The 21,708-nt window shown below is 43.2% G+C and overlaps 1 protein-coding gene across 1 annotated transcript; it reads left to right on the forward strand.

The window, feature by feature from the left end:
• The first annotated feature begins 1,190 nt into the window (after positions 1-1,190).
• lrrc1 (leucine rich repeat containing 1) lies at positions 1,191-21,030 on the forward strand. Its single transcript, XM_072391102.1, has 14 exons — positions 1,191-1,853; positions 7,778-7,895; positions 8,939-9,017; positions 10,341-10,430; positions 12,915-12,971; positions 13,077-13,140; positions 13,716-13,790; positions 14,172-14,316; positions 14,727-14,845; positions 15,287-15,370; positions 16,621-16,736; positions 17,162-17,334; positions 18,236-18,378; positions 19,571-21,030. Exons 1-14 carry the CDS (start codon positions 1,695-1,697, stop codon positions 19,727-19,729), a joined length of 1,581 nt encoding a protein of 526 aa, XP_072247203.1. The 5' UTR covers positions 1,191-1,694; the 3' UTR covers positions 19,730-21,030.
• Positions 21,031-21,708: the final 678 nt, after the last annotated feature.

A 21,708-nucleotide genomic window follows, 5' to 3' on the forward strand; every position in this document is an offset into this window, starting at 1 on the left:
TGAGAAATTCCTGTGAGGAAATCCACAAACATTCCACAGGTGAAGCTGTTCCACACAAAGAAATGGGCTGAAATTCCTCCAAGCTGATGTTAAGGACCGATCTGACAGTGGTTGGAAACATTGAACAGCGTTATGTTCGCATACTGAAGTCACACATTTAAAAAAAAAAAAAAAGCAAATACTCACTCATCTTTGCAACCCACAGACATGTCAATTTTTAATATTTTTTAAATTAATTACCAAGAACAACCTTATGTAGCTTTAGGACTTGTAAATATTTGGAATCTTGGAAATATAGAGGATTCTAATAGGGTTCACAATGTTTCAGACACGACTGTAACGTATCCACTGATTATGAGAAAAAAACCCACCAAATTCACTAAGAAATTAACATTATTTTGATGGACATTGTATGAGAAAGTGGCAATACTGCAGTGTAGAAATGCACAGTTATAACTGGCAGTTGCCTTGTTTCATTATTTCTGATTGTTTACAGCAAACAAAATGAAGACAGTTCAAGTGGAGCTAATATCAGAAAGTACATATTATCAGTTTTTTTTTTTTACAGTAAGCTGCATTTCAAGAGAATCAACATACATTACTTTGCAGAAGTCATGAACCATCCCTAATTTATTTATATTTTGCTTCCAAGAAGCCAGGTTGTTCTTCTAATCTTTTAAAGAGGTCTTTAATAGTTCTTCAGGCTCTCTGAAGAACTATTTTCAGAGGAGTGCTGGTGGTGTTTGCTTGTTCTCTGAACGCTGACCTAGAAAGCCTTCATGCATAAGAAGGCACCAAACTCAAGGGATGAACCAGTGTGGTTGCGTCTACCCGGCAGTATATGAAGAAATGAGTTGTGACTTCAGCCTTTTTTTTTCCACAGCACGTGCGCATTCACTTGATGCGAGAGTTTACTTGGCTGTGATATTATAGGGGTGGAATAAGTAAGAATAAAAGAGATATACTATATCTCAGAGAGCAACTATTTCAGATTTGTAGCTTACATAAGGGATAAATTATTTTAATCTCTGTGCGTACACTACAGACAGAGGCAGTTATGACATATTTAAATATAGATTTAGCTTGAGAGTTTTTTTTCATTATGTCGCCCCCTCCTCCTTTGTGCCCTATCATGGCGGCGGTCCTGTGCGGGACGGCACTATCCAGAGGAGGGACTGGAGGGAGGAGCAGCATGGAACGATGACGTAGGATAGGAATGAGGGAGTGAATGTTCCGGGTCAGAAACTGGACGGGAGAGGAAATTAACTCCGGGACGAGACGAAAAAAACAAAACACAGAATGATACCCTCGGCTACACTGAGATGTAGCCCGTGTTCTGACGCTGAATAAAATCGGACTTTTAATGCGGCGGAGGTGAGACGAGGAGAGGAAAAAAAAAAAAAAAAGAAGCAAAAAAAACCAAACAAACAGGTGCCTACCACAAACTACAAAAGTGAGACATCGACGGAGAGTTATTCCCATGTTCGTGGCGACCTTACGGACGTTAGCTCGGTAACACCGCCGTGACTTATTTCCAGCGGGAGTTTCGGTGTTTCCTTGCCCGCGAGCTTCGCCTCGCGTTTGCTTCGGCTGCGAATTGAGCTCGGGACTGTGGCAATCTGTTGCATCCCCCTCCTTCTCTCCGCCGTTTGTTCACCGTAGGGCTACGAGATTTCTCCTCACCTCCCCCCGTGATGTTTCACTGCATACCCCTGTGGCGGTGCAACCGTCACGTTGAGATGATCGATAAACGCCACTGCTCCCTGCTCTATGTGCCCGATGAGATTTATCGCTACGGACGGAGTTTGGAGGAGCTGTTGCTGGATGCCAACCAACTCCGAGACTTGCCTAAGGTAAGACTTGCCCTAAAACTGCTTCCGCTCACTTGTTTAAAGGTCAGGTCCGGGCGCCGGTTAATGTGGGGTGTATTTTTGTTCACACTAAACGGGTCCCCCCCCCTCCCTGGTTTAAGTGCCTCCGACAAAAGCTGCTAACTGAGCTGCACAGGCATCCCGTGAAAGTCTGCTGGGAACTGGGCACGATAATTACGCAAGCTCAGCAAAGCAGACAGGCACACACTCGCGCTCTACGTGGGAAACTTCCGCTGAACTGCACCTCACTTCACAGGTTAACCGACGGTACGAGCCAGAGTTTAGATTGCGATCGTAGGAATTTCCATTACCTTTCTCGGACTTCTCAAACATCCATAAATCGGGGCGAAACCCCTGATATTCCGTCAAACCTGTTTGGACAGATGCCGAGGTGCTGATGACCCGTTTCGTTTTCAAACCATTACACGTTGAGAGGTTTAACCTCTGGTGCTTTTGCATGACAGAGAGCGCTGTAAAGCAGTCTTAACTCAATCACTCTGACCAATTCAAAAGTCACAGTTTGCGGTAAACCTTTCATTTATACGAACCACGAGAAATCAGTGTTGTGGATAAGGTTGTCAAGCCCGGAGAAGCATTCACTGTCCAACTCAAAACGCAGCTCAAGCATCTCTGATGTAAACCATAGGCTTAATGTTTGACCTTGAAAGTGTGTGTGACAGAAATGGCAATTCATCCTCTCCTAAAAGCCATAAGATGTGGCTGAAAGCGCTGGAAAAAAAACCCAAACTAGTTTGAATAAAACCAGGTAAAACGCAACATATGAAGCAGGCCCCAGTGGTAAAACATCTGTAGTGTCACCCATAGCGATGAGGTGGGTGATACTACAGCAGACATTTTTTGGGATGTCTGAGTCTTATGCCAACCTGTCCCTGCCATGACTTGGAGAAACTATAGATTTTAAGATCAAATTTGTGTAGGCTCATTGCAATGATTTAAAATGAGCAAACTCTTGTATTTAGTGATGTTTGAATAATTTCCACTGGCCTGCATGAGAACGGCTTGATGTCACGTATCCATCAGTAGTTCCTTCTGCTGCTGTCGCTGACTGCTTTTCATTCACCAGCCATTGATGATAATGTCACAGACTTAAAGCCAACACCAGCAGTATCACATTTGGCACATTTTGGCCTTAAATCAAATGAGAAACGAGGCCAGAGATCTGGGGGGAGAGTCAAAGGCTCCCAGAACGCTCATCTAAATCTAGTTCCGTGTACTTTTGTTTAATAGCAACCACACAGGAGGACTGCAGGTGACAGGCTTCGTGATTGGGTGATACACAAGTCTGGCTTTCATGCTCGTACCCCCTTTGTTCTGGATTAAGTGGGATACTACTTAAAGGATTTGCGTGTTACTTCCAATGGGAGGGGTTGAAAGGTCCCCCCCCCCCCCCCAAAGTTCTGTCTGTCTGTGCTGGAAACTGAAGATGCCTGACGTGTTTTTTTTTTGTTTTTCTGACATTCATCCTGCCTGGAGTTGCAACATTGACTACTTGGTTCATGTTTTTGTAGCATACGGTGCGTTTTCTTCCAGTAAAACCGGTTCTGTTGCAGGAGGCATTCTCAGGTCAGTCCTTCAGAGAGTATTTCAAGCCCGATTTTGTGCGTTTTGTGTCGGGCGCTCTCACTGTGACCTCCCAAAGCGGCGAGTACAGAACAGTAACGCGTTGCTGGCTTCACGGCTCCGCGTAAGAATGAAACCAGGTTTAGTTCTTTGGAGAAATCCCCGACTTCGTGGCTGGAGGCATTGTGTGTGTCAGATGAGAAGCTTTGGTTGGATCGAGGACTAATTTGTGCCCGCAACGTTTGTTTCCTGTACAAGTGTGCAAATCTTTAGGAAAGCATCAGCCCGAGTCCACAAAAGAAGGCAAAAAAAAAGGGAGCCCACAAAACATTTTCAGGCTGGGCATGGGCATGGAAATGTGTTTGAACCGAGAAAATGTGAGCAACCTCCCATGGCTGTGCCACATTGCTTACTTTGTCTGCTGGAGAAAAGCACAGTAACAGGTATTCTGACTGAAAACAAAGACAGCATTATGTGTTTTGTTGTTGCCTCGCTCAGGCAATTGTTTGTGCTCGGGTTTTCTAATGAAGTCATAGTGAATCAATGACCTGAATTGTGAAGTGCAGACCAGTAAAACCATAAACCAGCACGGACAGAAGACATTACACTCGACAGAGTAGATACTGGCGAAGGACAGCTTCTTTCCACTCTCCGTGCTTGCAGGGTTGTGATTAACAGGTGTTCTCTCGCTGCTGCAGGAGAACGCAGTCCTTTCCGTACTCGCTTTGTTTGCATGTCGACGAAAGACACTGTTATTGTTGCCCTCCGGAATGTAACTAATGTCATCAATGTTTGCTGAGTGAACCAAAGAAACGTCCAAGAGGATCAACTTCAGCGCTCGCTCTGCAGCCTCATCACATTTGCCTCAGAGGTGATTTACTGAAGCTACGCCGCCACCACTAGCTTTATTTAATGTATCAGCAGTGACGCAACTAAGCCGTGACACAGTAACATACTTCAGGCCAATGATTCCCACCAGGCAGGCAGATAAAAACACGCAGGAGGTGGTTTTAATGGCAAGATGGAGCAGGAAAGGAGCGCTTTTATAGTAACAGGATGAGGCAAGTAGCCGTCCGACTAGGAAAGGAATGGCATGGGAAGAGCAGGCATGTGACACTCGCTGGCCGCCGAAATGCTCTCACCGGTTCGTCCAGTTTGAAAATGAACGCACAAATGGCCGATTTAAGGAGACCGTGTTAGTCTGCGACTATTCCAAGACGGATGAATTGTGTTACTTTAGAAGCAAAAAAAAAAAGAGCCAGATGTTCCCTGGCTGCTGTTTCTCAGTGTGAGGATTTGTAGAATTAAATCAAAGATATCACAGAGCGGGAATTGTTCATAGTTTTGTGGTTGGTCCAACCAGAGATAGTCGAGTATCAAATACTCGAAACAGTTTGTTTTTTTCTCACTTCAACCCAAGTTCAAGTATATGATACTTATAACATAAAATGTCTTTTTTTTTTTTTAAAAGCAATCTGTTTGCATTCATTTTAAAGTAAGGTTGACTAATGGCATCGAAATCTTCTGTGACAGCAAATCACCAAGCTTCGGTTGTTCTGTTACTTGGGCCGAATCAGAAAAGGTCACAGGCCGCGCACTAACGACGGTGACGGAGTTTTAGGCTGGAAGCTGCGGGGTTTATGACCTGTGTGAAGTGGTTAAGAAAGCATTGCTGTGAGTGGCAGAGCAGGAAGCCAGTGGTCAAACTGACTGACAATCAACAGGAAGTAGTGCCGTGGAGGTAGTGCAGGCTGTGAGTGTCTAACACACGCTCGGGGCTGTTTTAACTCCAGGCCACGTCGTGATGTATATTACTGCATGCATATTTGCTTGTGCTCTACTTGGAACCTTACCTGGAAACTTGTATTAAACTCCACCAAAACGTCCTTCGCTGAAGACTTTATCCCAGCGAGGCAGCGGCCCGGCAGTCAACATGTCACTGAATTTGTGAGTTTTCATTTGGAAACAAAAAAAAAAGTTTAACCCCAAATAAACGTCAAATTCTGCATCATGCAGGCTGAAGTAAATAAAAGCAGTCAGAAAAACTGCAGCAAACTGCAGACTATATTCAGGAATGGGCTTCATGTTGACACCCGGAGGCGAAATCGCAGATTCAAACCCTGACTCTGGATCTGAAAGGATGGTGAATGTGTTCTTGAGAATCCCTTCTGGATTCTGTATTTATTCAGTGACACTAACAGGAAGAACAGGTTTACTCTCCTTATGTCAAAGCAGGACTCGCAAAGCCTGCCGCTATTGTGCCGCCAAACAGCTGATAAGACATGGGGGCAGATTAAGCATTGCTCTTTGTGACTCCTCCGGCTGTCTTTATGATTACAAAGGGACAGTTAGCCTAGCTTTCTCCTGTGCTGAAAGGTCTGAATCCTTGACTTCGGACCCTTTTGTGTGTGTGTTCTGGCTGCAGCTCCCGTTGCATAAAGCAGCGGAACAGTCCTGATCTGTTTCCGTCACGCTCAAGTTCAGATTTCTGGAAATGAACTAACCGATAGAAGAAACAAATCCGGGGGTTGCTCGCTTGAGGTTGAGGGCCTAGTTCAGGAGACAGCCACTGCACCCACAGATGTGTTTTCGATTCAACGTGAAAGTGAAATGAAGGTGGTTGGAATGCAAAAGCCCAGACAAACATCACATATACCGGTTTGTTTGCTTGATGAAATGACAGATTAAAGACTGGCTTAAGACCTTAGAGCGACATGTGCATATTGGAACAGGGCGGAGTGTGACTTTTGGACTGTTGGGCTTTATTTATTGTGCACACAGTGTATCGGTGTCTGAATGGGAATAATGAGTAAACGCACTTAACGGATGGCGCTCACACCTAGTTGACATTTCGAACCCGAGTCGCTGTGTCCAATAACTTTGCAGATGTGCTGCTTAGCCCTTCAGTTTCCTCGCCCACATCCAGCATCCAGCTTGAAGGTGGCAGTGTTAAATATTAAGCATCTCGCACAATCATTAACCTTCATTCATAAATTATTATCGAGGCTGGTAATGTGCTCAAAATGTGAGGCTAATTTTACAGTAATGAGCTGCCTGCGCACCCGCAAAAGGGAACCAAAAAGGGAACGACTGCCTGGTTTAAATAAAGAAACGTTTTTTTTCCAACAACTGCAAACATTTCTCCCTCGCGTGATGGAATAGTTCAACCTTTTGAAACCCTCCCTCCCCTGAAAAATTAAACCTGTGGGGGACGTAGTGCAGGTTTGTGCATGACTTTGGGGAGCAAACTTGTTTAGTCACGCGGAGGCAAAAACATGGGTTTGAAACAAAATGGACACGCAGCTGAAAATAGTCCAGATCGACATCAAATCAAGTGATTCATTAAGCGATGGAAGAGGAGTGTGCGGTTTGAGCATCCTGCGTTGGTGGATGGGCCCCTTTTGTCGAGCTGGCACACCTTGTAACCAGCAAAGCTGAGAAAAATGCAAAGCCCCGAGGGGAAATTCATGAGTTATTCTGCTCATGCCAAAAACATTAAGGGAACCTGAAGCTGCATTGTTAGCTACCTTCTGCACCAGCAGACGGGCGAGGCTCTGTCTGTTCTTGTCACGGATGTTAACCTGTGATAACTGCTGTTGAATGAGCGCGCCACCTGGGTCTCTATCTGTTGACCCGGCGTCTTTTCCCAGAGTCTGAACAGCACAGTGGACACTGTAGCGGGGGAACAATCGAAGACCGTTTCAGCGTAAATGTTAATTATTCCATCCCAGTTTCGCTTGGGTATGGCAGGCGCATTGAAGCGGAACGACCGGTTCGAATGTGACAAAAGGACCCGTGTCTGGAGTAGTCTCACGTCTCTTAGTACTCGCTAATAGAAGCGCGATTAAAAAGTCGGCACAATGAGGCTGGGGATTGTATTCATATTCTCATGCTAATAGGAACTCTTTTGTAGAAGGAACGATAAGAAGAACAAAAGGAGTTTTGAATTCAGTTTGATCCAGTTGCAGAATACATGTCTTCAGTCACTGAGCTGAGGGAAGCTGAATTTGGTCAGAACCAGTACTCGCTGATTTATTTGTTTTGATTTGTGTAATCGCTGCTGTTTTTCTCCCGAGTTGGAAATGTTGTTCTCCTGTATTTTCTTTCTTTAACTTACGTCCGGTCCTTCAAAGATTGTGGCTCAGTCTTATTAGAGCTGATTGTTATCTCTTATCTCTTGGCCTCTGCCAGGGGACTGTAGATGAACATTAGTGTCTGGCTGTATCTGGTACAATAAACAATAAGCAGCAAACGGAGGGTGGGGGAAAAAAAGAAGAGGTATCGTCAAATCTTGTCTTTTGACTTTTTTTTTTTTGTCCTTTCAGCCATTTTTCCAACTGGTGAAGCTTCGAAAACTGGGCCTGAGTGACAATGAGATACAAAGACTACCACCAGAAATAGCCAACTTTATGCAGCTGGTTGAACTGGATGTCTCCCGAAATGGTAAGAGCAGAAATCTGTGTGTGTGTGTGTCTATCCACAACTGTCTTTAAGTATACTGTAGTGAGCAACAGTGCTGAAGTCAGCAAATGAATCACGTTGACAAGTTCAACTCCTCATTTGTTGAGGCTGATGCAACAAACGCACATAAAAACGAGGAAAGGTTCGCATTAGCCCCCCAACCACCCCCGTTATCCAAGGCCGTGCAGAGTTTTGGCTGTAAAACCAAGTCGAGAAAGCCAACTACGAGACTTCGGCTTCACGCTGAGTTGTAACTGTAGAGCAGTGCAGTTTCTTGGTGAAAAGTGACTGGATTGTGAGAGCGAGACCAGGGTAACGTGGTTGTTATCCATCATTAGGACAGGTTGACCAGTTTGCTGTGTGGAATTCAAGTAAAAACATACTGTAGTCATCTTCAAATCACGCACGGCATATTTGATGGAGACTGGTATAAAGCTGTGGAAAAATGATGGAAACTTGCGAGGTGGGGAAGGGTCCACAGGTTTAAAGAGACCATGATGCAACAAATTATCCGGTTATCTTCCTGCTGTCCCTTAAACAGTTATTTTGTCATATTGTTTAAAGATGACTGCATGAAAGTCTTTGTCCGTTGGCTTTGTAAACCCCCCCCCCCCCATCAAAGGCACATACTGCTGACATGTGCTGCTTGATGCATTTTCTGCTTACCTGTGTGTTGCATTCCACTTGCTCGTCCATAATGCAAATACATCCTCGTGTGTGTACGTCTGACAGCGAGAGAGAGGGGGAAAAAAAAAAAAGCACTCACCGTAAGGGACGGGTCACCTCTCCATTCTCTCTGTGCTGTTGATGAAAAGCAGCTTTATGCTCTGCCTCCTCTGTACTTTACACAGGAGCACTCTGGGGGGATTTCTAGGTTTGACAATTGTCAAATGTGGTTTAAATGTAGCTATTTCTTGCATGTCGTTCTTTACATTTCTCACAGCCCCCCCCCCCCCCCCCCCCCCCCCCCCCCTTTATTTATTTATTTTTCACAGATTGTAACATTGATCTTTTCTTTCACTCAGATATTCTGGAAATTCCAGAAAGCATTTCCCACTGCAAAGCCCTCCAAGTGGCAGATTTCAGTGGAAATCCATTAACAAGGTAATATGCTGACCGACCGTCTCTTTTTGTAATGATTCCGACACAAACGCCATTCTGTTAGATAACAGAAAGTAGATTTTACCTCTTTCTTATGAAGAGAAACGTGTATCTCTGTTATCTTCTGTGTGTTTTCTTTTTTGTATTTGTTTAGCTTTTCTGCCGATATGTTTGCCTTTTGGAGCGTCTGCACACCAGGCAGGTTGGGCGTAGAATGCCTTTGTGCTGTGGGTGAGATCAAGTGTAATTTACGCCTCAGCATGGGCAACACCGCGTGGCTTTACAGTGGAGAGTTTAGGGGGCAACAATGTCATTGGTATTCAATACATTTACAAACACACACATGTGAGCGAGCTGACTGACAGACAGACAGACTAACAAACTCTTTTCTCACTGGAGTCATTTTCTCTTGTTCTGTCAGTGAAGTCGCAAACGGTCTCGTTACGACTGGAGGTTCATAAACCTGTGCTGTCATTTTGTTTTCAGTCTTAAATGGATGGAAATATCAAAAGCCCAGTCTATGCATTAGGAATTTAGATTTAAAAAAATGGATGTGGGAATAAAAAAACAGTTGTGATTATGCAAAATGGCCTGTCATTGTTGGGCTTCATTGCAGGTTTTACTTTGAACTCCAGTCGCTGAAGATTTGTTTATATTAGCAAGTTTTTTCACGTATATGCAGCAGCGTATTCAAGCCACAGATGAGCAGTCAGGTTATTAAAAACCAAACATTTGTGCAGCTCTGGATTGCATCGTTTTATTTATTTGAACCCTTAATCAAGCAGGGTGCCTGAAGTCTGCCTGCGAGTACAGTGGCTGCTGCATAGATTTAAATAAGAGTTCAAAGGATGCAAAAAGCACTATTTAACTGCGACTGGAACAGTTTTACAGCAAAGTAGCATATAAATAGTTTCATCAGGCGAGGCTGCAGCCGTAAAGAGGATTCAAGTTTTTGTAAGTAAAAACTGCCTCTATGTACGGCTGATATCGCGGATTGCTGCTTGATAGCTGCACTCTCGTAGAAGACGTACCTTTGGTGTACCTTAACCGCTGGAAATAACTGGAAGCTGCCTCAGAGCGCTTAACAAAACGTCCCTGATCGCAGTCCAGTGTCCTCGACAGGAATGGTTTGATCCCCAGCTTCCTTTTCCTTTAGTTTTTTTCATATACAGATGAGATAGTTTGATTTGAAAGGTTGACGTTGCTGAGAGCAAAGCTCCTTGTTTCCCCTCCAGCTGCTTAAATCCTACTCCCGGTGCCGAATTACATTATTTGCTGTCAATTGCTTCGACATCTCACATTGCACTTTCTCTCTCCTTTTTCAAGGTTACCCGAGAGCTTTTCAGAGCTGCGGAACCTAACGTGCCTTTCCGTCAATGATATTTCCCTGCAAGCTCTTCCAGAAAACATTGGAAAGTAAGTATTCAGTATGTCTCTCCTTTTGCCGGTAGAACGGCAAAAAATGGAACGCATGCGTTAACCTGAGATGTCTGTCACTTTTTTTCCTGATAAATTCCCTGATTTTGTAAAACATATTCTGCATCTGTGTGGAGCGTTGGATGTGCACATCCTCAGAAATGAATGCCGCGTGTACAGAATATGCTCCATGGGGCACGCCGGTAGTAGCAGTGTAAGGGCGAATGATCGCGGATGTTGCTGCTTTCTGCTCATCTAAACTGAACGCTAACCTCCGTTGTCAGTGACGTCCAACCACCTCCTCGTTTCCAAGTCCATCCTTTACCTTCTGCACATCCTAAACCTCTACATCTATCCAGGTTCACCAGTGGGCCACCAAGCGGAATGCATGCTGCCGTGCCTCTGTGCGAATGGTTCTATATACGGCGGCAAGTTAGCCAGATTGACTAGTTGCTGTTGTTTTTCTTAATCCAATGGACATGTCCTCCCAGCCCATCTGCTTATGTTTCTTCCAAAATCTCCTCCTTACTGCTTTGGGGGGGGAGCAGCAACCACATTACTCTTCCCAGACAAATCAGTCGCTGTCCTTTTCTTGGCTGCATTGTTCATGAAAGGTAGAAGGCTTATTATTAGATTGCGTATAATCCCGAGGAGTGAAAGGCATGTCTGCCAACATTCTTATTCCTGTGAGCTCACTTCTATTGTTGACTTCTGTTAAAATTGAATTTAATAACAGAACTATGTGGTTTTTGGTCCCGGTGCCGCGGGGGATGCTTTTTGATTGGTGTTTGGAATTTTAGGATCGTCTGAACTCATAAGTCCACAAAGGGATGAATTTAAGAAAACGCAATTATTGTAGATGTGCGAGAGGATGTCTGGCTTTCTCAGGAGTTATTCTGTGCTGTGCAGTGTTCAGGCATGGCTGGGTGATGGGAACTCGACGGTGATGTTTGCAAGTTTTCGCGATCATACCAAAGTACTTGCATTCTTGGATCATGGAGGGTTCTGGTGTGAAAGTGAGCTCAAATAGCTGTAAATTGTTGTGCACTGTGGTAAATGCTGCTTTCAGGGACTTCAGTCAAGGATAGAAACCCAACCCTAAAAACCATTACACCAAAATTAGTGCGGATTCAGCTTTTAGGTTGCTTCAAAGCGATTTTTTTGCTTTATAAAAGTCTGATTTGTGGCCTCGCTGCTTCCAAACTGCTCGTTGTCTGGGAGGCAGCAGAGAAACGAGCAGTTTTATTTTTTTTTTCCTAAACAGAATTCATTGTACTCCCAAAAAGATTATTCATTTTATTTCATTTGCTTATTTTTGCAGTGACGTGGTCTTTATTTTAGAGATCATTTAGCTTTTACTTTTAGCATTTATGCCGTTTACCACGAACATCGAAAAGGACTGCGACAGAAAGCCTAAAACATATCCATCGAACGCTGTTTTGATTGCGCACAAAGTCTTGCAGTCGCCTCTTCTCCCTTATTGGGCGCATGGTACAGGCTGTTCCCCACATATGTCCTGTATTTATCTCTCGTAGCGATGACTGAAGGCCTGCTCTGTGTGGAGAGGAGAAGGTAATGAAAAGCATTACACAGCTGGAGCAGCACGCTGCAGCTTTTCAGAAGGAGATAAGTCGATGCACGAGGGGTTAAATGCCATCAGATGTTTAACTGCAGAAATGGGGAAATTTTTCTCTCTCTTTTTTTCTTCTTCTTTTTTTTTTTTTTCTGACAAGAAACGGCATTCAGTCGCTCGGCGATATGCTTTGGTGAAAGGGGAGCACACGCCCGCAAGGAAAACTCCATGAAAAGCATCTCAGTTGTATCTCACGTTGTTGAGAATCGGCATGTCAGTCATGAGAGATTTGGTGTCGTTTGACATGAGAATCTTTTGGGACATAATTCCGAGTTACTTGCAGTCTCCTTTGGTTAATCTGCGTGGGTGAGATGGATCTGCCTAGATCATGTTTGGTAACTACAGCGCTGGGCAGGAATCTAAAGACTCTTACGTTTGCGACCACGTCCATTCTTTCTCATTGTCGCGTACGGTGTGTTTGATTCGTGTGCAGATCAGGAACATATTAAAAAGATGTTGTTCCGCCTCTAATGCCACGCACGGTCTGGATTATTATGTCCAGCCTCTTATCAACCGGATAAACTTTGCCCTGTACTGGTTCGGTGTGCTCATAAAATCCCGTATTAATTGGGTACACGTACAGCACTAAGACATAGAAAGGCAAGCTGCAAGAAGATAACCGTGTACTTTGATCTGTCATAGCCATTTGGACATTTTGCTCTTCATTTAAGGTATGCAGCAGTTGTTTATGCTGCCCGCTTTTCCAACTGAGATAAGACTGACACACCTCCAAAGTACTTCCTGTTCTCTGTTATCTGATTGCAAGGCAATGTGGACATTTTCAGCTGTCTTTATGAGCTCTTCGGCTTCTAAACACATCATCATCTTTCTTTTTTTGTCCGTCCCTGCAGCCTATCCAACCTGGTATCACTAGAGCTCAGAGAAAACATGTTGAAATTCCTTCCAGAGTAAGTATTCAACCAGTTCCGCCGTGTTACGAATGTATATATTGTGTGCCTGAGTATAAAATAGAGGATTTTTTCCCCTTCTGGTTTTTTTTCTGCCACCCGCAGGTCACTATCTCAGCTTCACAGACTTGAAGAACTTGACCTGGGCAATAACGAGCTATACAGTTTGGTAAGGTTTGTTTTTTTTTGTGTTGTTCACAGCAAAATGAGCAGAATGAAAGTTTCCCTGCTCTTGTCATATCCAGGCAGATTAGCATCCCTCGAGAACAGATTTTCACGTCTTATCACGCAGATGGAGAGGGGTGACCATCTGGTTTGAGCTTTGGTTTTAAGTTGTAATCTTACGTGACTGGTTTAGCTCCGATGGTGAATGATTTACAGAGCGATACAGCCAAAGTAGGGCTGCTAAGAAATGGTTTGGAATGAAATCGTGTGAGCGCTGAACTCGCGTGTTATCAGACTCACTCTCAGGTTTTTGGTACTTGTACATAATTGCTCTTGCATGCACGTAAATCTTTGAATTCCCTTTTTGACCAATTGGAAAAAAACTCATATTGCCAAAGAAGCAGCTCTGCAGTTTCCTAACCTATTGAGGAAGGCCGGACTGTCTAAAAGTCTTGCAGGAAAACAATGAATTTGAATTAACGGTTGTTTCTATTTGTTTCTGCTTTGCTGTCCCTTTCTTTTCTATTTTTCTGCCTCTCGCTCTTGCGATCCTTACATTTTTTTTTCGCCCCCACACAGCCGGAATCAATAGGCTGTCTTGTCAGCTTAAAGGACTTGTGGCTGGATGGAAACCTCTTGGCTGAAATACCCGCAGTAAGCTTAAATGCACACTCACTCGCTGTATTTTAGATTCTTTTATTGTCTCTCCTACCATAGTTTTTTCTGTTTTATTTTTCATTTTTACCGTAGGGTTTACGATCATTGAGAAAATGTCTGACAAGTCTAGTCTTGATCTCTTGTTGAATATCTCTTTATAATTTCCCTTTGGGATGAATAGGAATAAATACATAAAAGGAGTATTTTTTAAATTTTAAATTGTATTTCATTTCATAGAAAAAAGAAAATACAGTAAAGTCTCCAAATCCCAGATTAAACATGACAAGATGCGTTGTTTCTGCTCTCTTTCCCATATTGTTTCCCTGTATCATAGCTCTTTACACATTTGTTTCTCACACCCTTTGTTCTAAACCCTAGGAGACAGGCAGCATTAAGACCCTGTTGTGTCTGGATGTATCAGAAAACAAACTGGAGCGGCTGCCAGATGAGCTGGGAGGCCTGGTGTCTCTCACTGACCTGCTGGTGTCTCAGAACTCCATCGATGCTCTTCCAGAAAGCATTGGTGTGTCTTTTTTTTTTTTTTACTTCTTCTCGTCTCGTCTTGTAGATGTCTAGACAGCGTTGACTATAGCGGTAGTTTTTCGTCAGATTTTTGTCTTGTTTAGCATTTTCCTCAAATTTAGTTTGAAAATGGCATGCTGCAATGTCCACATGTCAACCCCATTTAGTATAAACTGCGTGGACTCGATGGTTTGCCCCCGGTGTCTGCATTTTATACGACTAATGTGAAAGCGACCTGCTAACATGCAGGTAGCACCTCCAGTGAACTGCAGTCTGACCGACGGTGCTTTAACTGCCTCGGCGTTCTGTGACTCAATGGCCACCGGGTTTATCATGTTTTTGCAGCAAACAATATTATCATTTTATCTTTTTTTTTTTCAATATATGTTTTGATCTTTTCTCTCTCTGCAGGAAAACTACAAAAACTTTCCATACTGAAAGCTGACCAAAATAGGCTGACGTATATTCCAGAGAGCATCGGCAGCTGTGAAAGTCTTACAGAACTTGTGCTCACAGAGAATCAAATTCAGGTTTGTTTGAAAAGACTACATCAGAACGCAATGGAACATTTACAGCCACGCTTAGTTTAGAGAAAAAGTGGCTTTGACTTGCCCGTAGTAAGTAACTGGTAAAAAGAATTGATAAATAAAAAAGCCATTACCTGCATGCATCCATCTGTCATACACACCCATGTTCGGATCACACGTTGCTGGGACTTCTATCACGTTAGTCAAAGGGTGAGGTACACTCTGGGCAGCTCCCAGTTCAACACGGGTTTAAAACAAAGAGTCAGACAACCACGCACACGTATGCACTTCAGACTGTGGGAGGAAGAACACACAAGAAACAAGGAGAACACGTTAGCTCCACGCTGAAAGTTCAATCCCAGAATCTGCTTACTCCGTTAATGTGATTATGCAGGGTTTGTGAGCTCTTTTTAATCGTTCCATCTTTTATTTTTTTTGTCACAGAGTTTGCCACGGAGCATTGGGAAGTTGAAGCGACTGTCCAACTTGAACTGTGACAGAAACCAGCTAATGTCATTACCCAAGGAGGTAAGCCCCTCTAATGACAATTAACATGATTAATTTAAGATTCTCTGCAAACTGAGAGGTCAGTGGGATCATCTCGGGTTCACAACGTAGAAGCTGGAAGCGCAACACTAATGTGACTTTAAATAGGACTTCGGAGGTGGCCTCCAGCTGAACTATTTTACACCAAACAGAAAACCAACAGGAATTTCCTCTAAAATTGAGTCTGCTTTGAGTCCACTCCTCTAATGTTGTTAGCTAATGCGGCCATTATTATATCATAGTGCTTTAATGCAGCCTTGATTAAAACTCAAGCTAAAGCTCGTTATCTTGTGGCTGCTCAGTGCTCGTCGCGCTCTCATTTAGCTTTCCCTGCTCGGTCTGCTGGTTGGTTCAGCTTCGCCTCCGTCTGAGTGTCTCCATTGTGTTTGCGTGCGACGCTCCTCTCCAACCACTTGTCCGCTTAAGTGAAGTCACGCCTGGTTTAAAGCTTCGTCTGAAAGGCTGGTTTAAATGCTACACAAAGCCCCTGTGTCATACGGATGCAAAGCCTGCAGTGTTTAGAGAAAAAACCAACAGTTCAACAACTGCCCCAGATAAAGAAGCGACGGTACCACTGTTATCTTTTTTCAATCCAGCATTGCTTGACATTTCCACCAATCCCAGTGTAACCATGGCATGAGTATCAATATGGGCTTTGTCAAGCTACTTGACCATTTGCTGAGTTTGATTGATGCTATTGATTGGTGATTAGTTGCTCTTAATGCTCTTTTCTGTGCTCTAACGGACAATTATCTGCGTATTTACTTCATGACTTTTTTGGGAGGTTTTTTTTGTGAAAACAGTCGATTCCCTGCTCGTCGTCATTTAGCGTGACGTTCACCTTTAAGCACGATGAATCTTAGAATGCCTTAATCTCCCTTTGTGTCTCTGTCTGAGCAGATTTATCGGTAACGGCTGGAGTTCGGCCGGCTCATCAAGTCTTGTTTTGTCTGGCTGTGAGGCCTAATTGCTCCTAATTTTAGGTCTTCCTGCCGCATCCTATCGACATGTAACTGGTCTGCCATAACGATCACTAACGGTGGGGCAAAGTGCCCAAATGCTAAACGGCAGATTTCCTCTGCTTTCCGCGTTTGTGGCTTTGCTGCAAAGAAATCGCAGACACACACAAATGGTGTCAGTGCGGATAAGGATCTTTCCATGTCAATATGCTTCGTAAAACGCCTGTAAAGTGACTGACTTGGGCTTGTCCTGTTATCTCCCTTGCTGTCTAGATTGGAGGCTGCGGTGGTCTGAATGTCTTCTGTGTACGAGAGAACAGGCTGACGAGAATCCCGCCGGAGCTGTCGCAGGCCACGGAGCTGCACGTGCTCGACGTCTCAGGAAACCGGTACGCTCAGCAACACTCATCACATCTCTTGGTGGCAGAGGTAGAGACCAAGCAAACAACCCCCCCCCCCCCCCCCCCCCCCCCCGAAACATGATTTTAATGGGGAAGATAAAAAAAAAAATGTCTGGTCCCTTAAGATCATTCTGAAAATGTCAAGATGTTAGTCAGAGGTTGTTTTGGCTTTCCCTGTCTGCCTGGACCTGTTTCGCTCCAAGCTTCGACCTCAGAGAAGATTCGAGCAATGTTTTCTGCTTGAGTCACACACAACTACGTTCCCCTCTTTGTCTGGAAAGTCTTTCTCCTAACTGCATCACCCTAACTCTCACAGAGAAGTGTATATATTATGGAAATGAGAGCCAGCATGTACCCACATGGTGGTCTGCTGCAGTGATGTTTCTTTTGTGTGTGTGTGTGTGTGTGTTCAGTCTCACCCACTTGCCGATGTCACTGACCACGCTACGGCTGAAGGCCTTATGGCTGTCAGAAAACCAGTCGCAGCCACTCCTCACCTTTCAGACGGACGAGGATCCTGAGTCAGGCGAGAAGGTGCTCACCTGCGTGCTGCTACCTCAACAGCCATGTGAATCTGACTTTAAAGGTACCGCTCCATTAAGTAGAGGCCTGATGTAATCAAGAATAATCATGAGTCATCTGGATTATTATGGACTGGTTGACTGATATTTTAGCGGTCGTTTTCTTTGGTTCTTGCATCATCTATGAGTATTTAGTGCCCTGCGGTTCTGATGACATTATCACATGATCTGCTTGGGGAAGCATGGTGTGTTCTGGGCCCTCTGATCCTGTGTGTACATCATGAGGTTCTGTAAGAGATCAAAGAGCCTCAAAGAGACACATCAGACCCTCTCTTGTCCCTTGAGGCCCTCCTTGGTTATATATTTCAGACATGGGGGGGAGATTGGAAAGTTAAAGAGGCTTAGTGATGGATGGCCTGCCGCCATAAAAAAAAAAAAAAAAGAAGCTCACCCAGTGCGTATGGAGATGTGATTGAGGGCCGGTTCTGTTTGTGTTTTATTCAATAATTTTGTAATGATTTAGTTGTAGTTTGCAGATTTGTGTATATATTATTTGGGATTCTCTGCAAAATAATTCCATCAAAAGGTGTTTGCTGCTTCTTTTAAAAAAGCAACAGCAAGTTAACAATCCGTGTGTCTCTTGTGATAGAAATGCAGATATTAAAGCGGCCGATGTCAGGCTGAGTGAGGCAGCGCTTGGGGGCAGGGAAGATTGTGTAGCTTTAATCCTGTGACTAAGCTGGGATTTGAAACTGTGATCTGTCAGTTTCAGTCTCTCTCTTACTTACTCAGCACTCATTTCTTTGAGCAACAATCATAACTGCTGTATTGATTTGGACCTGCAAAATTATTTTCATTTAGCTTAGATAGTTTAGTTTTGGAGGATTTTTTTTGTGTGTGTGTGCTTGATTTTAAGTAAAAAAAAATAAAATAAACAAATGTTGTCTCCTCTAAAAACAACCCCAGGCTCTGATAATCTCACTCGCTTTGGAGCCCTGGAAAGCCTTGTGAATGACATGGTAGATGACACGTGGGACAACAAACCCATGCAGAGGGTCAGTGCCATTCAGTTCCAAGATGATGATGATGAAGAGGACGACGACGAAAAGGTGAGACCAGTACGAATGCTAAGAGATGCTGTGACGATAATAAAACATTCAGCCCTCGTGAATGGCTGAATCAGAACATATTATTCTACAATTGTCCTTGTCAGTTTGCCAGTGAATCCAAAACAAACCAACAATGACTTTCTCCTGCGAACGAAAACGTGGAGTCGATTATTCGTTCTTGGGGTGCAGGCCTCTCCAAATCCATTGTTGGGTTCGGACCTCACGCCATTAAAAAAGGATTAAAGACTTTGGATCGCAGTGGTGGCAGACTGATCTTGGCTGTCTTTACAGCCCACACCCTAAATGACCTGGAAATGTATCACCCTGAACCGAATTAAGCCCGTCTGTGAACCGAAAGCTGTGACATAGACCTATGCAGGGCCCGGACAAAAGATTCTTATTCTAAACCCATCTTTCACGTTGTCAAAAACAAGACTTTGTGCATTACTTCAATGTAACATGAGTAGTTTTCCTCCTTGTGTCTGGCTGTGACGCTTCGAATTCATCCGCAGTCCGAGGAAATGTCATTGGTGTTATTCTTTTCTTGCCGATTAGAACCACACAGCTATTATACTTGCTATTTCAGCGGCAAAGTACCCTTTTCTGCCACAGTAACAGTTTACAGCGTGACTCATGGAGAATCAGCTTTGCAAGTTTGTTGCGTTCAGCATAATCAAGATGACTTCCTTTGGACCATAATTGCGACTGCTTGTTTGTGTTAAGTGTGATCTCTGCAGATTTGCTATTTTTGAGAGCCCTCCAATGGCATCATGCACTCTACAGGCGCCTATCCCAACCATCACAACTGATTGCCTAACCTGAACCTCACCTTAATCTGAACATAATGACATTTTTCATTACGCGGTGCAGTTATGTACTGTAGGGTTCTACGCTGCACAGGTTTTCCATGTTTAGCTCTTTAGAACATACAGCATCCCCTCGACGAGGCGAGATACAACTTTGCACTTTAAACATGCGGGGGTTCAGTGTCTGTTGGGATCCTGTTACTGTAGCAATAAAAGTCCTCGCACACAGAACTCCACTCATAATCTCTTCCAAAACTCCGGCGTTACACGTTAGAACGCACAAGGACCGGCAGTAAGAGAGTAACTATATGAAAAATAAAAAAAAGATCATGATGAAACATCAGTTTTTCTAAAAACGAATGACCTAATCTGTTGCCTCCACACAGGGAACATTACTTCGGAGGGCCACACCTCACCCCGGGGAGCTGAAAACCATGAAGAAAGCAGCCGAGAACCTCCGTAATGACCTGAATGCGGCCAAAGGCTTGGACTCCAACAAAAATGAGGTCAATAACGCTGCAGACAGAGTGACCACGTCTGTGTGACCTTTACCTCAGAAATGTATTTTACCTTCTGTGTCTCGCCGTGTCGTCCTGCACAACCCCGCAGCCCCGACCCCCCTTTCCCCCCCCCCCTACAAACCCCGGTGTGGCCTACCCCTCCACCCTCGGACGCCTGCAACCTCCATCAGGCCTGTGTAAAATGTGCTCAGCGTACCAGGGCCGCTGTGCCTTCCTCTTTTTAATGTCCACAGCAATGACCTGCACAGAGATGCTCCTCTTACAGAATATTTTAAAGATTTTATTGCTTTTATTTTGTTTTTTTGTTTTTTTAAATGGCTCTTTTAAAAAGTATACATTAGGTAGTTGCACTATAAACCTTCCTAAATGTATTCTATTTTTGTTTTCATCTTCTTTTTTTTCTTTTTTTTTTTTAAAACACTGGGTGAATACTTCTTTTTACATTTTGAGCAAACAAAAGCAGGAGTTTTTTTGGACCTACTGATTTAAAGATTATTGTAAATCTCTTGTGAATATTGATACTTTTATACTTTTTGGCAGCTCAGATGTAAATAAAAAGTGTATAGCAAGTTTCTTAATCTGTTGCAGATTTTTAAGCTTTTTTTTTTTTTTTCTCTGTTGCTTTCTCAAACTTGGTACATCCGTCTTCTTTTTTTCTAAAGCAAAGCAATGAATCAAAACAGCCACTAATGTCTTATTGAGCCCATTTTTTTCAATGGATGGATGCATGACCTTTTATTTTCTTCTATTTTATCTGTAAAACATCGAGACCTATTTTAGGATAATTAGCAGATGTGATGAGTCTGGATTGAAGTACCGCACATCAAACTCTAAAATCCCATCTGCAGTGTAATTATGCAGAAGCGACAATGCTGTCTTATTTATATGTGCTGTGCTTCACTGCTTTTTTTTCCCTTCTTCAAATAGATGCCAAAACAGCTGTATTTCTATTTTTTAAAGTTTTCTTCTCTTTAACAAAGGATACTGTGTTGAGTAATCGTCAGAGCTTTGGTGAGATTGAGGTTAGTGCAAGGATAACAAATAAAAAAAAATTTAAAAAGTTGTTGCTCATAAATGCACTTCTCAGTGTTGCTAAAATCTTATTCTTTTTCTATGGTACATGATAAATATGTATTTTCTTTCGTTTTTAAATTGATTGCAAATAGCGGACCAAGGAAGTTGGTTCCAGTGTTGGTTTTATGTTCTAAATATTTTCTGATCAAACTGCACAAAGCGGATCTCAACTTGGCTCTGTGCCTTGAGATTTGATGACTTTTTTTTTTTTTTTTTTAACCACTGATCAATAAAATAAGTGCAACACTAAACGGTGCTTGTTATTCCTTTAAAATTTCAAAGGCCAGCCTGTGTAGAGAGAGAATCTATTGCTTTCTGGTGACGTCAGCTGAGTTCAACGCAGCTCGGCTCATTTTCACCTGGAAATAAAAAAAAAAAAAACTAAAAGAAAACGTGGCACACTTGGTATCTTATGATCAATATAAACTAACTTTAACTGGCTTGTTTTGAGGCAATAAAACCGATTCCCTGCTCACACCCTGTCATTACTTGTTCTGTCTATCTAACAGTGCACGATGTTTCTGTAATCCACTGGCAGAAAGTCATGTTTCCACCCTGCATGTCCTGCATGTTGTGCTGACTATGGCCTGTTTCACTGTACTGCGCATGCGCGTCTTTCTGTTCTCAACACGTCCGAAAAACTAAAGCTCCACAGATCAGATACTGACACAAATGTTGATTTACTTCAAACATTTTGCCATTTGAAGAAGAGACTTCTAGCTTTCATCTTGCATTAAACCGGTATAATGTACGAGTCCCTTTTAAACGTAAAAAAAAAAAACAAATAATTAACTGTAATATGATTAGTGTGAAGAATTTATTTTTTCTCTCATGATTACTTTCAAGCAGCTGTCATCGGTCTTGATCTGTTTGTGCTAAATCTAGCCTTGCTTAAGATGACCTTTCAGTTATAATTAAGCGGAAGCCTC

This window comes from Leuresthes tenuis, unplaced genomic scaffold, assembly GCF_036924035.1.
Source record: "Leuresthes tenuis unplaced genomic scaffold, fLeuTen1.0.hap1 SCAF_8, whole genome shotgun sequence".
NCBI lineage: Eukaryota > Metazoa > Chordata > Actinopteri > Atheriniformes > Atherinopsidae > Leuresthes > Leuresthes tenuis.

Bases quoted from the DNA above. Each gene is read 5' to 3' on its own strand.
- lrrc1 (XM_072391102.1), top strand. From the start codon at position 1,695: ATGTTTCACTGCATACCCCTGTGGCGGTGCAACCGTCACGTTGAGATG. The intron at 15,371-16,620 runs GTAAGCCCCTCT...CTTGCTGTCTAG, and splicing joins TAATGTCATTACCCAAGGAG to ATTGGAGGCTGCGGTGGTCT. The intron at 16,737-17,161 runs GTACGCTCAGCA...GTGTGTGTTCAG, and splicing joins CTCGACGTCTCAGGAAACCG to TCTCACCCACTTGCCGATGT.